Source organism: Achroia grisella, unplaced genomic scaffold (assembly GCF_030625045.1).
Source record: "Achroia grisella isolate CSIRO2021 unplaced genomic scaffold, CSIRO_AGI_Agris_v1 utg660, whole genome shotgun sequence".
Taxonomy (NCBI): domain Eukaryota; kingdom Metazoa; phylum Arthropoda; class Insecta; order Lepidoptera; family Pyralidae; genus Achroia; species Achroia grisella.
In genome coordinates this window covers 5,313,678-5,337,419 of record NW_026712984.1, presented here as the reverse complement: position 1 = coordinate 5,337,419, position 23,742 = coordinate 5,313,678, and the positions used below count along the sequence as shown (strand labels likewise).

Sequence of the window (23,742 nt, the reverse complement as noted above, 5' to 3'; positions counted from 1 at the left end):
AAGAACTCATATAATATCACAAATAAAAGTTTTGACGGATGAAATAAGTTGGTGCCACTGTTGTGCCACCACAGATTAAGAAACCATAGAATTTCTTATTACAGAATTGTAAAAAATGATTTAGAAAATTTTATGTCTTCTTGACGGTTTACATAGACAAAAAGACGTATTAAACATCTATCTATGTATATCTAGTTTTATACCATATACAGGAGCACATATGCCTCGGTTTATATTATATTATTTAATAATTGTTTGTTTGCGTACAATCGTTTTATTTTATTATAATAATTCTGCTATAATGATGCTCATGCAATGCATAATATGCAGATATATTCTGTTGTATTAAATATATATATATATATTTAAAATACCTTCAACAAAACACTTACATATTTAGAATGTTCCAAATGATCAAATTTGAATATTGTGTGAACGAATCACTTGAATAAACAATATATCCGAAAATGTATAAGCATTTCGTTCGTTATACCTACTACTAAATATTATGTTACATCACTTCATTATTATCTTTTCCTTAACGCTGTATTACGGAAATAAACCTTTGTGATTGGTAACCCCGGCTCGCAGCGGCAGTCAATATCGTGCGCGGGAGGAGCGCACTGGCTGTGAAAATAATATTTATTTTTTAAATCGCGAAACTAGACTCAAGTGTTTAGTGACAAAATGCCTAATATTATTAACGAAATGAAATTGGACTTCAAAGATGTTCTACTAAGGCCTAAAAGGAGCACATTGAAGAGTAGAAATGATGTAAGTAATGAATTTCAATTGTGATGATTCTGAAATATTGGCTGAAAGATCAAGGTTCAATGGAAAAGGCCATCTAATTCGGCTGACACTTCCGCAAGGGGATTGGTTTTTTTTTAATTATCTGCCGTCAAAGTTACGAGGAAAAAGTTATTTTTTTTTAATTCATACAGTCAAAGATATATTGTGTTTTTATACAGTTTTAAAAGCTATTTTGTATGAATCTATCATTTTTAAAATATGTAACATTATTATCAATCTATACATAAATAACAGGCAACAGTTATAGAAAATACCTCCGTTTAATTCAGTAAAAATAAAAAAAACTACTTAAAGTTTATTATTAAAATCAAATTTAAGTACATTTTTAGGTTTTTAATGTGTCATCCGATTTATATTTTTTTATATGTATATGAACACGTTTTTTATTTATTGAATTTAATGATTCTTATATGTACCTATAACTGTAATTTGTATCAACTACGTTTTATATACAGAATTTCCACCTAACTCTCCCGTGTTGGTAAACACCGTTACGAAATCTCGAGTAATACGTATCTAATGATTACGGTCTGTTTTTTCAACGGACTACATAAGGATTATCTACAATAGCCACGGCTTATCTACAATGTATACAATTTGTAGAAAGTCTACGTTAAAATTCGTATAAAATCAGTTGAAAAAAAAGGGTAAAATTTAAAATATACATTTTCTAAGGGAGTTTTAAACCCCCCATTCTAATAAATAATAATAAGAAATACAAGCATAATCAACCCTCTTTTTTATTGTCTACTAGCTGTACACGCAACTTCCGCGTGGAATTTAACTTTATTTTTCTAAAATAAAGGTAGCCTAAGTTACTCTTTATTACATCAGCTACCTGCCAATAAAAATCCCGTCAAAATCGGTCCAGCCATTTCAGAGATTAGCCGGAACAAACAGACATTGTAAAATATGTTATTTTGGTGTATGACCGTGTTTATATTCATATGCAAGTAGTAAAAAACGGTTATTTCAATATTACAAACAGACACTCCAATTTTATTTATATGTATAGATGAAACATAAAAAATATATCATGTGATTGACAAGTTATAATCAACCTGTCTGCATTCGAAGCAATTTACATAAACATTGTATATCGATTTCATACCAAAATATAACCATAATAAATTGGTTTTATTTCGTGACTGTAAGTCATTGTGTTGCCATTATGCGGTGAACTCCCTTCTTTTCGACTAACTTCAAAAATGGAGGATTATTCGAATGCATTTTTTTACGAGTGGTTACCTCAGGAGTTTAGTTTTACTTTCGGTAATTTCGCGGGTTTGATTCCTCGCACGTTACATCCGTTTGTATTCTTAAGTATGATTGTATTTTTTCATTAATGCTAATGGAATGATACACTTGCCTGCGGTAGTGGTTTATGCTGGTGGGTACCAGTGGAGGATGATAAGATGAGCATGAGGCCAGGTCAGTTATCCTACCATGACAAATATACAAGGAATTTGTCACGATGGTTTCCAGTGGGAACAGCGTCGAGGTCAACCTGTACATTGGTATCAAAGGTGTCAAAAATCTTCATTATTTACAAGCCTGTTTCTGTTATTCTTAGTATTACGGATATAAAATTTCAAATACACTTTGTACTCATAAAATTAACAATAATTCTGTATTATTATCACTTTATCTTATATATAAAATTCTCGTGTCACAGTTTTCGTTCCCATACTCCTCCGAAACGACTTAAACCTATATAAATACCTATGCATTGTAAATAAACTGTATTAAAAAGAAGTAATTCAATTGAGTTTCTTGCCAGTTCTTCTCAATTGGATCTATATACCGAACTGGACGATAGGGAAAAAAAATATAATGTAAAAACTTGAAGTACATAAGCGGTAAAAATTGTCCTACATGAATAAATGATTTTTGAATTTGAATTTGAATTTAAGGAGCACAAGCTCGAGGCCCGATCCTGGCGGCCCGTAACCGTAAGTACCCCTGCTGATATACCTCTCAGCGAGGAGGGCGAGGTCGCGGGAACAACATTCTTCCGCTTCCCCGCCCTGCTGGTAAAATATATAATATTATATTATATAAGGATAAAAGATTAAAAACTAAATACAAGCTTCGTCATAAATGAAGCATAATGTATTATTTTCCTTGTATCCTTAATTTTTAGGTCCCTTTTTCATTACACAATTTATACATTACAAAGTATTAGAATACTATCCTAATCATCTGTATGAATGTTGGTCCTCCAGAATGCGGTTTTCTAGAATATTTTTGCTACGCACCACATTGTGGAATCACCTTCCAGCAATGGTATTTCCGAACCGATACGATATTGAAACCTTAAAAAAAAGAGCTTATTCCTTTTTAATAGACCGATAACGTACTTGCAATTCCCTGGTGTTGCGGGTGCTCTTGGGCGGCGGTAATCACTTACCATCAGGTGAGCCGCTTGTTTCTGGGGACAATATATATATGGTGTTTTATAAAAAATAAAGAACAACAATAAAGTACATTTATTATAGAATGATTCACCCGTCTGCCCTAACGGTTTACACTGGCGGGCACCAGTGGAGGAATATAAGATAAGGTCGGGTCAGTTAGCACATCGTGGCTAATTCACCAGGAATTAACATGATGGTTTCCAGGGGAAACCGCGTGGATGTCAACCTGACATGGTACATTGTTAGCAATGGTTAGTCGGTTAGGTTAGGTTAGTCGTTAGTAGGTTAATATTAGTCACATAACTGACAATCCTCTTGTCCCTAGAATAGAATATAATAGAATAGTATTCTAATAGTAGAAGACATAATAATAATCACAAGAAGAAACAACTCACTAAACGATCACTTGAAAGACGAGTGTGTATGGCAAAGTTGTTCATGAACGGGATTTTCATTTAATGTTAGATATAGACAACTATATAAATAAACATTGTAAATGAATAGACTTTAAAAAAAGTATATCAATTGACTTTCTTGCTAGTTCTTCTCAATTGGATCTATATACTGATCTAGACGGTAGGGTAAAAATCTTATATATAAAATTCTCGTGTCACAGTTTTCGTTCCCATACTCCTCCGAAACGGCTTGACCGATTCTCATGAAATTTTGTGAGCGTATTGAGTAGGTCTGAGAATCGGCCAACATCTATTTTTCATCCCCCTAAATGTTAGGGGTAGTCCACCCCTAAATGTTTATTTTTTATTTTAAGGCAAAACAACGTTTGCCGGGACAGCTAGTTATAATATAAAAAAATTGACGTCCATAAGCGGCTAAAGTGTTTCTACAAGAATAAATGATTTTTGAATTTGAATTTAAACAAACAACAATTTACACACATTACGAAACAGAGTCAATGTGTTAATGCTGGAGTCCTTCCTGGTCTAACGGTTTAGCACGCCGCTTCACTTCCGATGGTCGTGGGTTTTTTTTTATAGGAATGGTGCACCCGCCTGCGCTAACGGTTTACGCTGGCGGGGCACCAGTGGAGGATGATAGGATGAACATGAAGTCAGATTAGTTAGCCCAACGTGACAAACCGGGAATGTATCACGATGGTTTCCAGGGGGAATCGCGTGGAGGTCGATCTGCCATGGTACATTGCTAGCAATGGGATTATTAGTCCACATTACTAACAATACCCTTCCCCTCGATGGTCGCGGGTTCGATTCCTCGTACGGTACAAATATTTGTATTCATGAGTATGATTGTATCGGTATGGGTGTTTTCTCTAGCTTTTATCTAGCTTATCTTGGGCCTAGATGGCGCTGTGTGAATTATCCTGTGATTATTATTGAATTAAACAGTCGGTATTACTATAGTCGGTAATACACATCATAATTGTTATATATAGGAATATATAACAATAATCCATATTACATACATAAAGGAATTTATAATTGCCTTGGGAACGAGGATAACGGATTCCATGAGTGTGAATCCACGGGAAACAGTTAATTTATGTAGGTGAACTATAATTAACTTATGAGACCATGTTTTCAGTAAAAAGTGAGACAATTCACACAGCGCCATCTAGTCCTACAATTATTAAAATCACTAGTATCCTGACGAGTTAGGCGTAATGCCGGTTGGTCAGGGAGAGAAACACCTCAATGCCTACAATATTCACAATTACCTATCTCTTATTTGTTTTTATAATAATTCCAACTTTTTCGCTCCAAAACTCCCGCTGCCTACGTTCAATTATCCGTCATCCACTTGTCAATGTCACACAGATTACTTTGGCTCTGGCCTCTGACGTTCCGTTTCAGGTTACATGATTATTGACTTTACCATTTTTAATTAATGGTGCGTCACACGATAGTTAACACGATAAGCAGAGCTTGTATTATGGATACTAGACAAGTGATACAAATACGTTTTTTTATATAAATATATATATATATATAACATCATGGATAGAAGACATCCCGACCAATACAAACATGGATGGGATGTTATATATATGACTAGCTAGCCCGCCCCGGCTTCCCACGGTAACACGTACTACTACGTAATAACACGCGTATATTATAAATATAAACCTCGTATTTAATCACTATTTATTGTTAAAAACTGCATTAATGTCCGTAACGTATAATTAGTAAATCACAGGATCTTACCATGTTTTATATTTAACAACATTACAGATCTTTGAATTTCTCCACTTGTTCTATACTGTATTACAACACGCATGTATTATACATATAAACCTTCCTCTTGAACCACTATCTATTAAAAAACCGCTTCAAAATCCGTTGCGTACTTTTAAAGATTTAAGCATACATAGGGACGGATAGACAGCGACAGCGATTTTGTTTTATACTCGTATTATGTAGTAATGAGTTCCCAATATATCATGAAATAGTGTTTAAACCGCTATGATCACGGATAAACTGTAATATTGAGAATTCAATTCATAAAAAACGTGGTAAGATCCTGTAACTTACTAATTATACGTATAGATAATGAGAGTATGTAATATTATGTTATCTGTGATGACAGCAACTAATTAAAAAAAAGTGGCGTAAGTAAGTTTAAAAATGTAAGCGAACATATAGCGGATTCGACTTCATTTTATACTATGTGAAGATAATATAGACTGTCTCACATTTATTGCAACGGTTGGTAGCCTTACAAAATGTACTATAACTCGTAGGTGCTATGTGTATGGATGATATTGTATTGTAGATTGTTACACGAGTATGTCGCTGACTTTGCTATTACAACATACATTGAACTCTGTATTGTAATAACAACTCCCTTCTAATGATATTTCACTATTGTTATGTAATGCTATGTTATCTGTGCTATTGTTAATCTAGAGCAGCGGTCTTCAACATTTTGTAAATCTAGGGCCACAAACATTTTTATTCTCCAAAAAACATTTTTATAAGGATTTTATTACTTAAATGTTATTGAGAGGTGGTCCTATGCTGTTGGCGGGCCGCAGAAAACACACCAGCGGGCCGCGGGTTGAAGACCCTTGATGTAGAGAGACGTGGCTTAGTGGTGTATCTCCCTGAGTTACTTCCAAGAGATCGTGAGTTTGAATCTGAGAGACACAAAAAAATTTGGACACTATCCTGAGGAGATAAAAACCCTCGCTCCTAAGTATATGCCTCAATTCTTGTCTCTGACGGGCCTAGCCAGCAAACTCTATAAATAACCCTGGACACAGCGCCATCTAGTCCCACGGTAAGCAGAGCTTGTGTTATGGGTACTAGACTGATTCAAATACATACTTTTTTGTAAATACATAATACACAGCAAACACTCAGACCGATACAAATAATTATACTCATGAATACAAATGTTTGCACCGTGCCAGGATTCGAACCCGCAACCATTGTGTTAAACCGCTAGATCACCGAGTCCGTTAATACCGAACTCTAAGAAAAAAGAGAGCACTATATATTTAGGCAGTTGCCTAGTTAACCCTCCTGTATTTTACTAATATAATATAAACCCGGAAGTTTGTGAGTATGGATGGATTTTACTGTTTCACGCAAAAACTACTGAACGGATTTTAATGAAACTTAACAGTAAAATAGCTTATACATCAGAATAACATATATACTATAAATTTCACACGGGTGAAATCGCGGTCACAAATAGTTTTCAAATTCAAATTAAAAGGTTTGTGTGAAAGAGTTTTTGAGTTATGAGGGGGTCAAAAGTGGCTCCAAATGGTTCGTATAACTACACACGGTGCTGCTCGCCAGTTCGTACTTGAACTCTGCATTTACACGCTGCCGCGTGTCTAGATGATATGTCAAATCTATCGTCAGTTCGGAATGATTTCGAGATGACAAGAACTGAAAAGAAATTCAGCTCGTATTCTTTTCAAATTAATATTATACATAGTTACGGATCAATTTTTAAATTCAAAATTGGGAGAATAGAGTGATAGTGGTAAAAGTGATTTTAATATTATCTATTCTATCTATTCTAATATTATAAAGCTGAAGAGTTTGTTTATTTGAACGCGCTAACCTCAGGAACTACTGGTTCGAATTGAAAAATTGTTTGTGTTGGATAGTCCATTTGTCGGGGAAGCTATATAACAGTACGCTACGACTAATAAAAGCGATAGAACCGCGGATGAAACCGCGTGCATAGCTAGTATATGTATAAATATATAAAATTCTAACTTAAACCTTGGACCGAGTAAATGCTTCACTCCACTCCAATCCGGGATAGCGTCGAATCGAATTCGCTTATAACTGGTTTAAACCAGATTACGCTGTTTTTGTCGGTAGGTACGAGTAATTAAAACGGATTGATCAATTAGGGAACACCAATTAAAAGTGGTTGAAACTCAATTGCTTAGATAATGAGAGCGTTACCCTGGCAACGGCTCGTCGAGGTCACAAGTACCATCTCAGTGGACACCAAAAATATTTATCCAGTATACACACAAATATCACGCTCATACCGAGGTGGTATAGCGCTTTAAGACTTTACCTCCCATTCCGATGGTGGCGGGTTCAATCCCCGTTACAAATATTTTTATTCGTGAGTGTATCTAGTCTACACTCAAATATCACGCTTATATTAATGACCGAATTATAGCGATTAAGACATTGCTTCCCATTCCGATGGGGGCGGGTTCAATCCCCGTTACAAACATTTTTATCTGTAAGTAATTTAGGTGATTTTCTATATATAACAACCCAGCCATATTCATCGTTTTACTTCCGATGGTCACGGGATCGATTCCTCGCATGGTTCAAACATTTGTAGTCACGAGTATTATTATTTGTATTGATTTAGATGTTTTCTACGTAGATTTAAGTACATTTTTTTTTGTAAGTACATACATAGTACTTACAAAAAAAAATGTACTTAAATATTTACATCTGTCGTCTACTACCCATTACAAGCTCTACTTAACTTGGGGCTAGATGGCGCTGTGTGAATTGTCCAGAGTTATTATTTTGTACTTACATTATTAATGTCAACTAATATTACGTAAATAAAAGATGGCATTTTTTAAAATTAAAATTTCGTACACATATAAATAGCTACCTTATCAACAAGTAACATAGGGTATAAACTACTATATAAACCCTTCACAGAGTTACATACATAAAATAATTGCTTCCTCTTGAATTTATCTGAACAGCTAAGTAACCTTCCCGTGATGAGATATAGTTGCAATCAGTCAACTTTATCAGTAAATAGAATGACCGTAACTAGGTTATATCTAGGGTTGCCACTCGGATATTTAGTATCTATTTTTTCAGCAAATTTTTACAATATCGAAAATTGTACAAATTGTACAATATCGAAAAACATAATACTAAATGTATTATGACTTCGTAAAAGGTTGCTGCTTGGCTAAAATACATGAAATTGAGGCACTCAGAACAGTTTTGTTTTGGTTTGGTTTTTCAGGCATCCCATATTTCAGTGAACAAGTTGCTTGCTCTGTATTACTTACTTTTTTTTGGGCTACTCTAATGCTGTGGGCACAGCTGGCCTTTTTGGCCTTCGAGGGGTTCGAACCTCGGCTTAGGCCGCCGTAATTTCGATCCCCGTTTGCCCTGTTTGAATCCCTAGCGGTGCCCTCGGACTAAAGTCGTATCCGTCAGCCGGGAGTTGGCCTTCAGCCGCTCCACAAGTCTTTCCGCGAGTTTGGAGTACTATCTGTTTTCTCGACCCCTATCGTCCGGTAAGCTGTAAAGGCCAGCTGCGGCCAACAGCATTAGGGTAGTCCGCAAAAAGAACCCTGTTGGTCCGGTTAAGATCCCACGTGTAGTGGTTATTTACACGCCACTATATCAACTACTTTGTTTCGGTTAAAGGGTAACAAAAAGTAAGGAAATTACAGTAAAGGGGTAATCGCAACGTATGGATTTTCTCAAATTTCCCAAAAGTACCAGCTATATTTTTGTGTCTTAAAATTTAAAATAATATTGTTTTATAATAAGTGACAACCCTAGGTATGCCAATTGTCAGCGTTTTAAACCATAATGCTCTAAGGTCAGCACGTACAGTCTTATTATACCTACTACACTGTACTATTAAGTTATCACGTGCGTTTCATTTCTTATATTTCGTAAAAATATAATGTAACGTATATATTTTTGAGCACATCAGAACAGGCGGTGTGGAATACAGGCCACTTATTTGGTTATAACTATTTTATATGTTTTATATTTCGAATACCAAAATTATCTTCTAAATTGTCACTACTATCTATTGTTCTTTTTCGGTTTTAGTTAGTAGTGTTTCTTTATAATATTAACATATACAATATATATATATCCTACAACTCCCTGGTTTCCTTTATCGCCCACAGGCGGCATAATTATTTTTTTCAGTTAAAGAAATATACCTTTTAAATTTTTATTATTTTTTTAATTTTAATCGTCTACACTGATTTTTTCAGTTAAAGAAATATACTTTTTAAATTTTTATTATTTTTTTTATTTTAATCGTCTACACTGATTTATTCAGTTAAAGAAATATACTTTTTAAATTTTTATTATTTTTTTAATTTTAATCGTCTATACTGACTTACTTATTCGTTTTACGTATAATATTGGTTAATAGGTGATAGAGCTTATTTTACATGTAAAAATCAAATAATAGTAAAAATAAGACTTACACATTTTAAAATATCTAAGCTAATAGCCGAAAATCGAGATTTTTATCATCATTTAAATTTAAATATTTCAAAAACGGTTAGATTAGAATAGGGTGTCCCATTGTGAAATTTGTCAGAAATGATGTAAACTTTACGTCATTAAAGGGAATAGGTCGACTTAACCAGTAACCCTGTATATGTATGTATTTTAATAATGGTTGTCAGTAAATGTTTTTCTTTCTTTCTTTTTTTTCTTTCTTTTCTTTTCTTTCGTTTTAGTCTGTTCTGAGATTGACTTTGTATTAAGTCAAGACTATTGTGCTGTTCAGTTATACGACGGTTACCACTTACCATCACATGGGCCGTTAGTTTGTTTACCATTCCAATTATATAAAAAATAAGGTTAATATTTAATTATGTCATTGATAACAGCTAATGATAATAAGCAGTTAAAGTGATACTTTCGTCTTCCCCATTGTGGTAAAATTTTGAATTCAGCTCCGCTCCTATTGGTCGTAGCGTGATGTTATATATGCCTTCAATAAATGGGCTATCCAACACTAAGAGAATTTTCAAAATCAGATCAGTAGTACCAGATCAGGATTACTTCGTACTTCCAAGTCATTTCTGTTGAATTTGTAGATAATCCGAGTGAAATAACCTAGATTTTAATAGATATTATTAATAAAGTAGGAACGACATGATATTAGTACGTAACTTTTAATCTATCATAAAATTCTTTTTACAATGACAGAATTTATTACTCATATACAAATATATATGAACCTCTAAGTTCATTCAATAACATTAACCTCTTTATAAACTTTGATATAGGATGGGATATCATCTTATCTTATCATATAGGTAATAATGACTTGGCAGTGAATCCGAATAGAAGACATATTTCCTCTTGGATTCGAACCAATTGTTGGAAGTTTTATATTATATATCAGTAATGTATATACATAATATATATATATTACTATTCTTTACTTACGCCATCTACCACTTCATCTTCTCCCCTCTATCCGAAGGTTATTTGGAAGACATTGCTTGAACGATAATACCGCCTTTTGAATATTAATTATATTTAATTATACTCTGTTATTCATTCTTATATTGTATATTTAGTGGAATAAAGAGTTTATTTTGGCAGCCTCGTTGGTCTAGAGGTTTAGCACACTGCTTTACATCTTGTGGTGTGGTTGTGGATTCGATTCTCCACATGATACAAACATATATATGTAGTACCTATTCATTAATATGATAGCTTATATAGGTCTGGGTGTTTTTTATTTTAATATACAGTATTTACAAAAAAAGGTATAGTATACATATATTAAAAATTAATAGTTGTCTAGTACCCAAAACACAAGCTATGCTTATCTTCGGACTAGATGGCGTTGTGTGAATTGTCCCGAGATTATTATAATATATATATGTATCATTCAAATTCCTTATTATCGCTACAGAAATGTTATGGCCTCTGTCATTTGTTATCACTAACATATTTCAGTCTCGCTTCAATATTCTTTAACCTTTGGCTTCTCTTACCGCTTAATTATTATTAATAACAAACTGTATAAATTCCCTCGAGGGAATGGGGATTGTTAGTAAGGTGGATAACTCCATTGCTACCAATGTACCATATCAGGTAGACCACCACGCGGTTTCCATGGTTTTCTAACTCACTTGACCTCATGCTCATATTATCATCCTCAACCAGTGTCCCGCCAGCGTAAACCGTTAGCACAAGCGAGTGCACTATTATATTATCATTTATAAAAAAAAACTGTTTTAATTACTGGTTGTAATAAAATTGAATGACATTAATCAAGATAAAATTGTCCGTAACACAAAGGGGTCAGTGAATCCATCCTCTTTGCTATTTTGTTACAGTTTTATCACTAAATTATTACAATTAAAAAAATCAAGAATGTCTACAGCATTTAAGATTTTGATGGGACTTTCACCTGCAGATACTGAGAAACTTACGCTCATATATACCATTATATACCATTATTCATAAACACGCATTCCAATGTTTGTAATCATTTAAGATATTACAGGTTATGCAGAGATAAAACTTAATTTTTAGGAATGTAAAGCATTTGAGTTACGTCAAACATCAAATTACAGGGTATATGAAAACTAAATTTTTAGTAATGTAATGCATTAGAGCACGAATGCATGCATCAAATTACGCAATTTTTATGATCTATAAAACATCAAATTACAGCAATTTTTAGAATGTATTAGAGACTGATGTCAAATTACAGGGTACATAAAACCTTCATTTTTAGGAATGCATTAGAGTTATTACAGACGTCAAAATGTGACGTCCACGATAAAAATCATGTGATTAGTTTGTTTGATATATCATTTACATAAAAACGATTAGAGTGGCAAACACACTGACAGGTCACTTGCCTAAATAAAATGCCCGACGCCATTAAACATGAATATCATTACGCACGTCACAAAATACGAAAATCAATGGGTGAGGAGAATAATACTCAACCTAATGATAGGGTAAATGTGATTTGAAGTATCATATTTTTATTAAAATACATTTTCTGTGGCTATATTTGTTATCTAATTTCATATAAACGTAATTTGAACAATAAATATTTATAAATTTCTGATTATATACGTTTTTTCACTATGTCCCGCTTTCGACGAGAATCCCGTTTGTTGCACTCAAAAAGATTCAAAATCCAGACTTGGCAAAAAAATCTGGCAACGCTGGTGGTATTACAGGCATCTGTGGTAAATAAAAACTTGATGGTTTTAGTGCTGTTCATGTATAGAGCGACGGTTACCGTTTACCATCATTGGTCTGACAGCCTGATTGTCATACCAATATATAAATATATAATACTAGCAGATCTGGCCACGCGTTGCTGTGGCTAAGGTTCTTGAATAAAATAATATTGCGACTATAAATTGAGATGTAAGCTATACTATCTTTCAAAATGGATCAAATTGCACACAATGTGCAAATTGCAAGGTTCAGTAGTTTTGGAGTCTATGGCGGACTAACAACGTGACACGTATTTTTTATATATAAAGACTATATATATTTAATATATTTATAAACAAAAATAATAATGTTCATGAACAATTATCACAACACCATCTAGTCCAAAGCTAAGCAGAGCTTGTGTTATGGGTACTAGAGAACTAATATAAATACTTAATTTTTTTTACATAATATACAAAGACAAAATCTGGGCAAGCAAGCAAAAAGCATTCGTATTCATTCATGAGTACAAAAAGTAAAGTTACGGGGTACTTAAGCGCAAGATTCCCGAGGTCTAACGTCGGAATAAAAAAAATGCTCTCACCTGCTAATTACTAGTAGTAAAAATGGGCATGCAAGTAGAAATGCTGTGTCTATATATATTTATTTATATCTAAAGTGGGCATGATGCCAAATGGTTCACAATACGGCGACATTGTGTCGACGGTTGGAATTCTGTAAATTAAAATAAACGATAAGATACTCGTACATCTAGTTAAATATAACGCGGTAGACTTTTTAATAATTCGTCTGCTTGAGTTCATGTAAGACTTTAAAACTACGATGTTAAAATAAAAAATTGCGGTTAAACAAATCGATATCGCAGGTACAGCACTATTCTGCTATAGGTGGTAACGTTATTTGAAAATTAGACATTTATACCTGTCAATTTAGTTTCCAGAATTAAAAACAGACTATTGCCACCCGACATGGTTTCGCACGGCAATTGCATTTGTTCAATTTTTAAACTTTTCGACACGTTTTAGTATGGCTGGTATTTTGGCGTGTGAAAAAGTACAGCACTAGTATTCTCTAAGATTTTCTGATACTTTGCTAAAAAAAGTCAACTTTATCTCCATGAAATTTGCATTTTGATTTAGCTATATTGATATGTCTGTCAGTTGGTAAACATCTTAACTACGATATGTTAAGATCTAGTGTATGTTGAAATTACGTAAAGGACGATTTTGTTCAAAATTAAATAATTATAAAATAATATAGAAAATACGCAGACCGATACAAACAATCATACTCATGAACACAAATGTTCGAGCCGTGTGAGACAATGGAACACGCGACCATCGGAAGTAAAGCAGTGCGCTACACCACTAGACCACCGAGGCCGATAATAAATATAATATATACAAAAAAGTTGGCTCATTTCTTTATTGAGTGTTTTGAGCTAGTGTCTGTAACACTGCGACCTGCATATATCTATTGTGCTCGCCCTTTACTCAATAGCAATAATCTATTGGAGTATTGATTCGAGTATCAACAGGACCACAAAATTTGACTTGGACAATTAAAATGTCTTACATGAATAATTGATTTTATAATTTGTATTTTAACGTTTGTTTCCAGGTGGACCTATATAGAGAGATTACATTTCGGAACTCCGGACAAACGTACCGGGGCGTCCCAGTTATGGCCAGCAATATGGACACCGTCGGCACATTCGAGATGGCACAAGAACTGTCTAAGGTGATTTTTTTATGGATGATAATTGCATGGCGCACCCACCTGCGCTAACTATTTAAGTTGGCGGTACACCTTTTTTTTTTTTATAACACAGGGGACAAACGAGCATGTGGCTCACCTGATGGTAAGTGATTACCGCCGCCCATGAGCATCCGCAACATCAGGGGAATTGCAAGTACGTTGTCGGCCTTTTAAAAAGGAATAAGCTCTTCTCTTGAAGGTTTCAATATCGTATCGGTTCGGAAATACCATTGCTGGAAGGATACATTGTTAGAAGGACCTATAGAGGATGATAAAATGAATTTGAAGTCTGGACAGTTTTTTTATATATTACAATGGTGGCTAACAAGTAACGGCCCATGTGATGATAAATGGTTACCGTGGCCTATGCACGCCTGAAACACCAGGGGTGTCACGTGTACTAAAGAAACCTTATTTTACCCTCTCTCGAGAAGGCCTTGGCAGTTAAATCCACAATCATAACTGCACGCTGGATATTCTTCTTGAAAAACCCCATGCTGTAGTCTCTCGAGAAGGCCTTGGCAACGCGGGAGGAAGCTCCTTTGAAACCGCACTGTCCGAGACCATTTAGGTGCCAACGTGTGAGGATGTCCATTGCGTGCAGTGCGATAGTAAAAAGCAACCATGGACATCTTGTCGAACAATTCTTCAGAACACAGTCCGTTGTATATTCTGTAGAACACAAGGGAATGCAAAGTGATGATTAGCTAGTTTGTCATAGCTAATGGCAATTTACCACGATGGTCTCCAGGGAGAACTGCGTGAAAGTCAAATAATACAATGTTATGAATACATTGCTAGCAATAGGATTATTAGTCCGCATAACTAACAATCCCCTTCTCCGTTCTAAGGTGTATAGCGTTCTTTTTTATCGCATTTGAATAACAAAACAAGCTGCGCTGGCTTCTACGTCTGTAGACTTAGTACAAGACGTCTGCGTCTGTTTCATCTATTTCTTGATACTTGCTTTATGACTTGTGTTTTGGATTTGAAGGGAAAGGTAGAGCAGTAAATTTAAAGGGTACATATTATAAGGGAATCCTGATACCTTGACATATCCTAGCCGTATCGGCTATGGCGACCGCTTCAAGGATTCTCACGCAATCCTTGGCCCGCATGTTAATATCCTAGCTTATTCTTAAATTCTGATATCATAGGCATAAGAAATTATATATTCTACTCTTTTATACTGTTTGAGGCGTATCATGGACGTCATATGACGATGTAAGTTTGGACTTTATGAGGTGAAATGACTACTCCAGAGTTCGGATATAAACTGTCTTTTTTACTATGTGGTTGGAGCAATATTGCACAGATAAACACAACCAAAACCACAAAACACACATACTACATTTATACTATACTACTGTAATATAGAAATAGAAATAATCTTCATTCAAATAAATTCACTACAAGCATTTTTAAATAGTCATAATTTTTTTTCTACCACTCATTCGGAACGCAGACTCATCACAAGAAGAGCGAGCAAGAAACTTGTGTTGCTCTTTTGAATAAATGTTATTTAAATAATACACATAACAAGAGGCATGCGATAATCATCATAGAAGTCGATACGCACTCATTCTTAGTGCAATCAGAAAATATAGTCAGCGCTATGAATTTAAAATTTCTTCTACAAAAATATAATTGTAATTTATAAACTTTCATTTTTACAACGAAAGTGTTTTATGAATCTTTTCAAAACGCGTGATGATCTGTAGTAATAAAAGCAGTCTAGTCTATATCCGAACTCTGGAGTACTGATTTATCCTCCCAATGTCCACCTTACAACGATGTGGCCTCCGTGTTGTTCATAGATATAGTCGATTTTCGTATTCTATTAGAAAGGCAGTCAGCTTATTTCCTACTTCAGTTACATAAAAATATTGCATTGTCAGCGGTCACGTCCACGTAGAGGAATCAAGTTGGCACACCTTCCGGCAATGATTTTACCAAACAGATACGATATTGAAATCTTCAAGAAAGAGCTTATTTTTTAGGCCGGCACACATTAGCAATTCTCCTGTGTGTCAATCACAGTCAGTCAAATCACTTACTATCAAGATCTTTTGTCTCCTGTGCTTTAAAAAAAATGTTTAATGCACAAGTGGCAAAAAGTGTATCTACCTATCTGTCAAAATAAATAACATAGTTTATACCAACCGAATTATGATACACAGTAGGCATACACAAGTAAATTAGGTATTACTTTTATATTCTAGGTATTGAGAACAAAGAATCAACGGTTACAAAACATAACTATGTTAATTTTAACTGAATGTTTAGTGTTTAATTAGTTATAACTAAATGATAATGAAAACTATTGTTTTGCTACTTACTAGAACAATATAACATTGTTAATTGTAAAAATTATACCTAATTCTAAGAACACGACGTAAGCTAATACTTCAGTATCACGACTCATAACCAAAAAGGTCGTAAGTTCAAATGTGACAAACACAAATTTTTATTTGACTGTCTCTGATTGACTGACCGGTGAAGGTAACACTGATTTGAAACTAAAAAATATAATTAGTTGTTGTTAAATTATTTTAAGCTATACATATGAAAATAAAACTAAAGAACTTTGATACATGTGTCAGCGAGACTGTCACAATTCACCGTTTTTATTTCAAATCAAAATACTCACGTCCATTTATTACAGACTCTTTCATTGATATGTCAAATCTACCGTCAGTTAAGATTGCTTTTGATTTGGTAAGAAAACCAGAACAAACTTAAATAAAAATTGTACACCTATATTATTTTTGATTTAGATTTTTCAACCATTGTCATGTGCTAAGACCTGTAGTACTACAACCTGATCTATTGTGCTAGCTCTTTTTCAAAGTTCGCAACCTGGACTTGCCGAGAATTGAAGGATATTCTTAGGAGACATGGTTTTTATCTCCTCAGGTTAGAGTGTAAACGTTCCAAGAATTTTGTCAAGGAAAAGAATTGATGGATATTCTTAGGAGCAATAGTTTTTATCTCTTAAGATATTTCGTTTATACATGAGTGGGTTACAACTAGTTTCACCACCGTACCACCCGCCAGAAATACCATCCTGATCATCTGGATGAATGGCGGTCTTCCATAGTGCGGTTTTCTAGAAACTTTTTGCCTCGCACAACCACATTGTGGAATCACCTTCCAGCAATGGTATTTCCGAACCGATACGATATTGAAACCTTAAAAAAAAGAGCTTATTCCTTTTTAATAGACCGATAACGTACTTGCAATTCCCCTGGTGTTGCGGGTGCTCATGGGCGGCGGTAATCACTTACAATCAGGTGAGCCGCATGCACGTTGTGTTATAAAAAAAAAACATAGGATGTGTAGTGGCGTTTCCTCTTCAGCTTGACAAAATCTGCAGATTGTTGTTCACTTATATACATTGTGTAAATATTGTTCCAGCACGGCCTGTTCACGTGTATTCACAAATATTATACAATAGAAGAATGGAAGAAATTCGCAGATGATCATCCCGAGTGTTTACAGCAAATGGGTTAGTGGAATGTAATGTCTAAGTCACATATATACTAGCGACCCGTCCCGGCGTACATCCATTAGATATCTCTGAACTTGTCGGCTACATATAAACCTTCATCTTGAATCACTCTATCTATTGCTGAAACTACATTAAAATTCGTTACGTAATTTAAAAGATATAAGCGATATAATAAATAAGCTATAAGCTACTTTGTTTTATACTATGTAAAGATATATTTACATTACAAGTTTAATCGGAAAGGGTATATCTACTAAGCTACAGGGTAGTCCCTGTCCCTGTGACATATCACTAATAAATAATTAATCCTGCGTGATATTATTTCCAATATATTAATATACATTAATTCCAAGAATGTTATTTTTTATACAAAAATAAACATACATTATTTATTACAAAGTCTCTAGAAACCTCAATCTTCGGTATTCATTCAAAAACATCCAACGTTTTTCATTAGTAGAATTGTAACCAGAGGGTTTATAATTTTTGGTAGATTGTAAAGTATAGTACAGTTCATAATATATCTAAAGTACAATATAACTTATTAAGGCCTGTGCTAATATTGTAATATGCCCTTCAATTCAATTGATGATAAACGATAACCTTCTTCTATATACATGAACAGGACTACGGACTTCATGTTATCATATGACACCACTTATATAAATAAATCTTACCACTCCAAAGAAAGATCTCATGCCTCTTATCCTATAATTTCACTACTTAATCTGCATCCTAAAATCGAAACTGAATTAACAAAGCAAAATGCTTGGCGGCTAAAATAGGTGAGACAGAATTGTCCAGGCAGATGATTCTAAAAAAATCTGCATCCTAAAATCGAAACTCACAAAGCAAAATGCTTGGCGGCTGAAATAGGTGAAACAGAATCCACGTAGATGACTTAAAAAATAAAATTGAATTATGAAATGAGCAAAAGATCTCATCTTCAAAAGATATCTTATCCAGTAATTTCACTACTTAATCTGCATCCTAAAATCGAAACACAACTCACAAAGCAAAATGCTTGCTGAAATAGGTGAGACAGAATTGTCCATGCAGATGATTGTAAAAAAAAATTGAATAATGAAATGAGCACTTTGATAAAATGAGCAAAAGATGTCATGCCTATATCCTGCAATTTCACGCCCTAATTTATATCCTAAACTCGAAACAGTACCTACAAATCAAGTTGCTTGGCTTCTGAATTAGGTGAGACAGAATTCACGCAAATAGAATATTGAAAAAAGAACTTTGATTATTTGAACATTTATTTGTTTTCGTTACAGCGGCGAGTTCAGGAACGGCAGATGCAGACTTCGATCGCCTCTCCGATATCCTTAACAATGTTAAAGACTTGAAATTCGTGTGTTTGGACGTCGCCAACGGGTATTCACAGCACTTCGTGGAGTATGTGCGAAGAGTTCGTGCTGCATTCCCCACCCACACAATCATCGTTAGTATGACCATAAATTATCTGATTTTAAGACGACGCACTGCAAATTTTGACCTCAGTAATATCAATTTTTCTCACCAATTACAAATAATTCGGGCCTGATATTTATGTATTTCATTTCTTATATCTTTGACGTTATTTGAATTGTTCTCGTTATATGATTGATTAGTTGATAATGGAATGGTTCATCGTCTGCGCTGACACTGGAGAGAATGATAAGATGAACATGAGGTCAGGTCAGATAGCCTATAGTGACTAATTCACCAGAAATTTATCTGGATGGTTTCTAGAGGTCACCGCGCGGAGGCGGCGATGACACGGTACATTATTGCTAGTAATGGGGACAACATTACTGACAATCCCTTTTTTCCCCGATCAGTAGAATTCATAAGTAGAAGTCCATGGGAGATACCAAAAAAATAAACGATTGGAGTTGACTTCTGGATTTAACTTTCCAAAAATCCAGAAGTCAATATTCTTTATACTTACTTTTCAAAAGGAAGTTCAAATAAGTTCTTCCACAAACATTGGCATCGCCAAAATACGGTAAAGCGACTTTATTTAATGACTAAGTTTTGATAATAATGCGGTTTTATTTTATTTAGGTCAACAAACAATGTGTACAATGTTCATTATTTAATCAAGAATACAGTAATACTATATCTTATTGTACCACCAAAATTTTGAGTCTTCCCAATATTTTTGTCAAGCAAATACAAGAAATAAAAAGAATAGTTACATATGTGATTACAATAATTTTAAAATTCATTTGCAGCGACTTCAATAACCGTATATGTAAGTTTTCTTTGTCTTTATATTACAGGCTGGAAATGTGGTAACTGGTGAGATGGTGGAGGAACTTATATTATCTGGTGCCGATATTATTAAGGTATGGACAGTTTTATCTAATTTATGTACCATATTGGCGATATTTGCTATGGCGAGGGTTATCGCTGCCATCGGTTGGGCAGTCAGATTTTGGTCCTTTACGATTATATAAAATAAATTGTCTGCAGGTGGGTATAGGCCCGGGTTCTGTGTGTACAACTCGGATTAAGACTGGTGTTGGATATCCTCAACTGTCTGCTGTTATGGAATGCGCAGACGCAGCGCATGGTCTCAAAGGACATATTATATCAGTGAGTAAATCTTATATATTATCATACAAATTATATAAAACCTTTGATGAAAAAGATTTTAATGAAACTTTTCAGTAATATAGATTATACATCAGAATAACACACAATAGCACACTTATAGTTTATGAAGAGAAGGAGTGCAGGATGCAATTTTTTTTTAAATTATACATAAACAATGTATTATAAACACTACCATGTATTTGACACAGACACAGATAAATAGAGTATACAGTTTGTTTATGGTTAAAGTTTATGGTCAAATTGAGAATAGATTAATATTGTTTGTCTTTAATATTATACGTTTATAGTTTTACTGCATGTCAAACATCATAATAAATTCATTTATTACAATATATATTAGTTATTAGTGAAATATCGCTCGCTCAATATATAAATATAATTCGGATATAAAAACTCAATATAAAAAGAAAGTAGTGTAGAAATAATCTGTATTAGAATTTTAATGATGTTCAAACTTAAAATTTAAATTTATTATGGTCGAATGTCGACTATTAGTTAATATAAATATCTAGAAGATTAAAGAAGTTCGAACTTATAATTTAAATTTATTATTGTCGAATGTCGACCACTAGTTAATATAAATATCTAGAAGATTAAAGAAGTTCGAACTTATAATTTAAATTTATTATGGTCGAATGTCCACCACTAGTTAATATAAATATCTAGAAGCTTAAAGAAGTTCGAACTTACAATAAATTTATTATGGTCGCATGTCCACCACTAGTTAATATAAATATCTAGAAGTTTAAAGATGTTAGAACTTATAATTTAAATTTATTATTGTCGAATGTCGACCACTAGTTAATATTAATATCTAGAAGATTAAAGATGTTAGAACTTATAATTTAAATTTATTATTGTCGAATGTCGACCTCTAGTTAATATAAATATCTAGAAGCTTAAAGATGTTCGAACTTATAATTTAAATTTATTATTGTCGAATGTCGACCACTAGTTAATATAAATATCTAGAAGATTAAAGAAGTTCGAACTTATAATTTAAATTTATTATTGTCGAATGTCGACCACTAGTTAATATAAATATCTAGAAGCTTAAAGATGTTCGAACTTATAATTTAAACTTATTATGGTCGAATGTCCACCACTAGTCGACTAGTTAATATAAATACCTCACTATTTTATTAATATAACAGGACGGTGGTTGCACATGTCCCGGCGACGTTGCGAAGGCCTTCGGCGGTGGCGCCGACTTCGTGATGGCGGGCGGCATGTTCGCTGGACATGACCAATGTGGGGGGGAGGTGGTCACAGCGGCCGACGGCAGGAAGGTGAAGCTCTTCTACGGAATGTCATCTTCGACGGCCATGTTGAAACATTCAGGCGGAATCGCGGATTATAGGTCTTCTGAAGGTATGTACATTGAACTATTTGTACATAATAATAACCGTGGATAATATATTTAAAGGTAAGACTTGAGTGGCAGGTGTGCTTGATAGAGGTGTATACAAACTAAAATCTTCTTCACAGGAAAGTGCATTAGCGACTACACAAAGCGGAGGCTATACCCTATGCGCCATCTTGACCCTAGCTATGTAGTGTATGTTACGGGCATTAAACAAAAGATATAAATATATACTTTTTTTTTTAAGACAATTCACACAGTGTCATCTTGACCCAAGTTAAGCTAGCTAAAGCTTGTATTATGGGTACTAGATAACTGATACATATACATAGATATTTTTTTTGTAAATACATACATATTATACATAGAAAAAACCCAGACCGATACAAACAATCATACTCAGGATACAAATGTTTGTGCCGTGCGAGGAATCGAACCCGCGACCATCGGTCGTAAAGCGGTGTGCTTGACCGCTAGACCACCGAGGTCGTCAAAATTAAATAGATACTACGACGACGAGTCTACCTTGGTAGTAATTATATTCTTATATTTATATTTCAGGTAAAACGGTAGAAGTAGAGTATAGAGGTGACGTCGCTACTACAGTTAAAGACATCCTGGGTGGTCTACGATCAGCTTGTACATATGTAGGAGCTGCTAGACTACGGGAATTACCTAGAAGAGCCACCTTCATCAGGTGCTGTAGACAAGTAAACGATACATTCTCATAATTTAAAATGTTAAACAGTGTTGCCAGGTTTTGCCTTTTGATGGGTTTTCTTCAGAATTGAACATAAATCTTTTACAGAGAGTTACTCTATTTTGCCACATTTAGCTATATGTAATAATATTTATAATATGATTATTATTATATGTATGTGTACTATTAATATATGTATTATATATGTAAACAATATTTATTCCATTTTACTTTATTACGTATAATTCGTAACATTTTGTACTCCCTCTGTTCAGCGTTACTATTGACTGGTTGGTAACTTATAACTCCATCTCCCATTAAATTGTTACAGTAATTATATTTTTAAATAAGTTATATCTGGCAACACTGGTATTAAAACGTGTAGATTTACTTACATTGTACATTGTACAGTGTAGTATTTTTGTCGAGTGGTATATATTTTTTATGACTAGAGCCATTGAGCAAAAAATCACTATATTTTTAGTAAAGCGTCCATCTTGCTTTCGTCCGAAACTTTTTTATTGTATGATTAAAAATTATAATGAAACTAATTTTTTTTTAATTCAATATATTTGCTTTGTTTATCTATATTAATTCTTTGTGTTCTGTATAACTCACTGTCTATGCGCTTATTCTGAGAATATGAAACATAATATATTTTATCTGAAGATTTGATGTTTTTAGTAATATTCAACCAAGTATCAGTACTATAGATATGGTTAGAAATACTTGCCACTCGACAAAACCGTCTTTGAAGAATGAATTTGTTGACATGGTTATTGTGATTAATGAATAAATGTGGTCACAATTTGTGGCGCAGAACGAAGAAACTTCTTGTATGGATGCAATGTAAATTTGTAGAATACATTTAGTTACTTTGTCACAGTTTGTTTTTATGTATTTTATGAATGAATGAAAAATTCTTTATTGTTCTCCTCACAGAATGAAAACAAACATTATTATGTATAAATATATAAATATATATAAACATACAATAATGATTTAAAGAGGCAACAATGGGCGGCCTTATCGCTGAAAAGCGTTTTGTAAAGATCAACTGTATTCGAGAAAACAAATCGCTCCTGTAATAGTAAGGAGTTGAAGGGAATATATAGAAAATGTTATGTTATTTATATTACTGTCACGTGCAT

The 23,742-nt window shown here is 33.9% G+C and overlaps 1 protein-coding gene across 1 annotated transcript; it reads left to right on the top strand.

The window, feature by feature from the left end:
- Window positions 1-613: 613 nt before the first annotated feature.
- Window positions 614-22,728, top strand: LOC131849690 (GMP reductase 1-like). Its single transcript, XM_059199802.1, has 8 exons — window positions 614-774; window positions 14,267-14,386; window positions 17,822-17,912; window positions 19,202-19,368; window positions 20,192-20,257; window positions 20,385-20,507; window positions 21,683-21,899; window positions 22,453-22,728. Exons 1-8 carry the CDS (start codon window positions 688-690, stop codon window positions 22,620-22,622), a joined length of 1,041 nt encoding a protein of 346 aa, XP_059055785.1. The 5' UTR covers window positions 614-687; the 3' UTR covers window positions 22,623-22,728.
- Window positions 22,729-23,742: the final 1,014 nt, after the last annotated feature.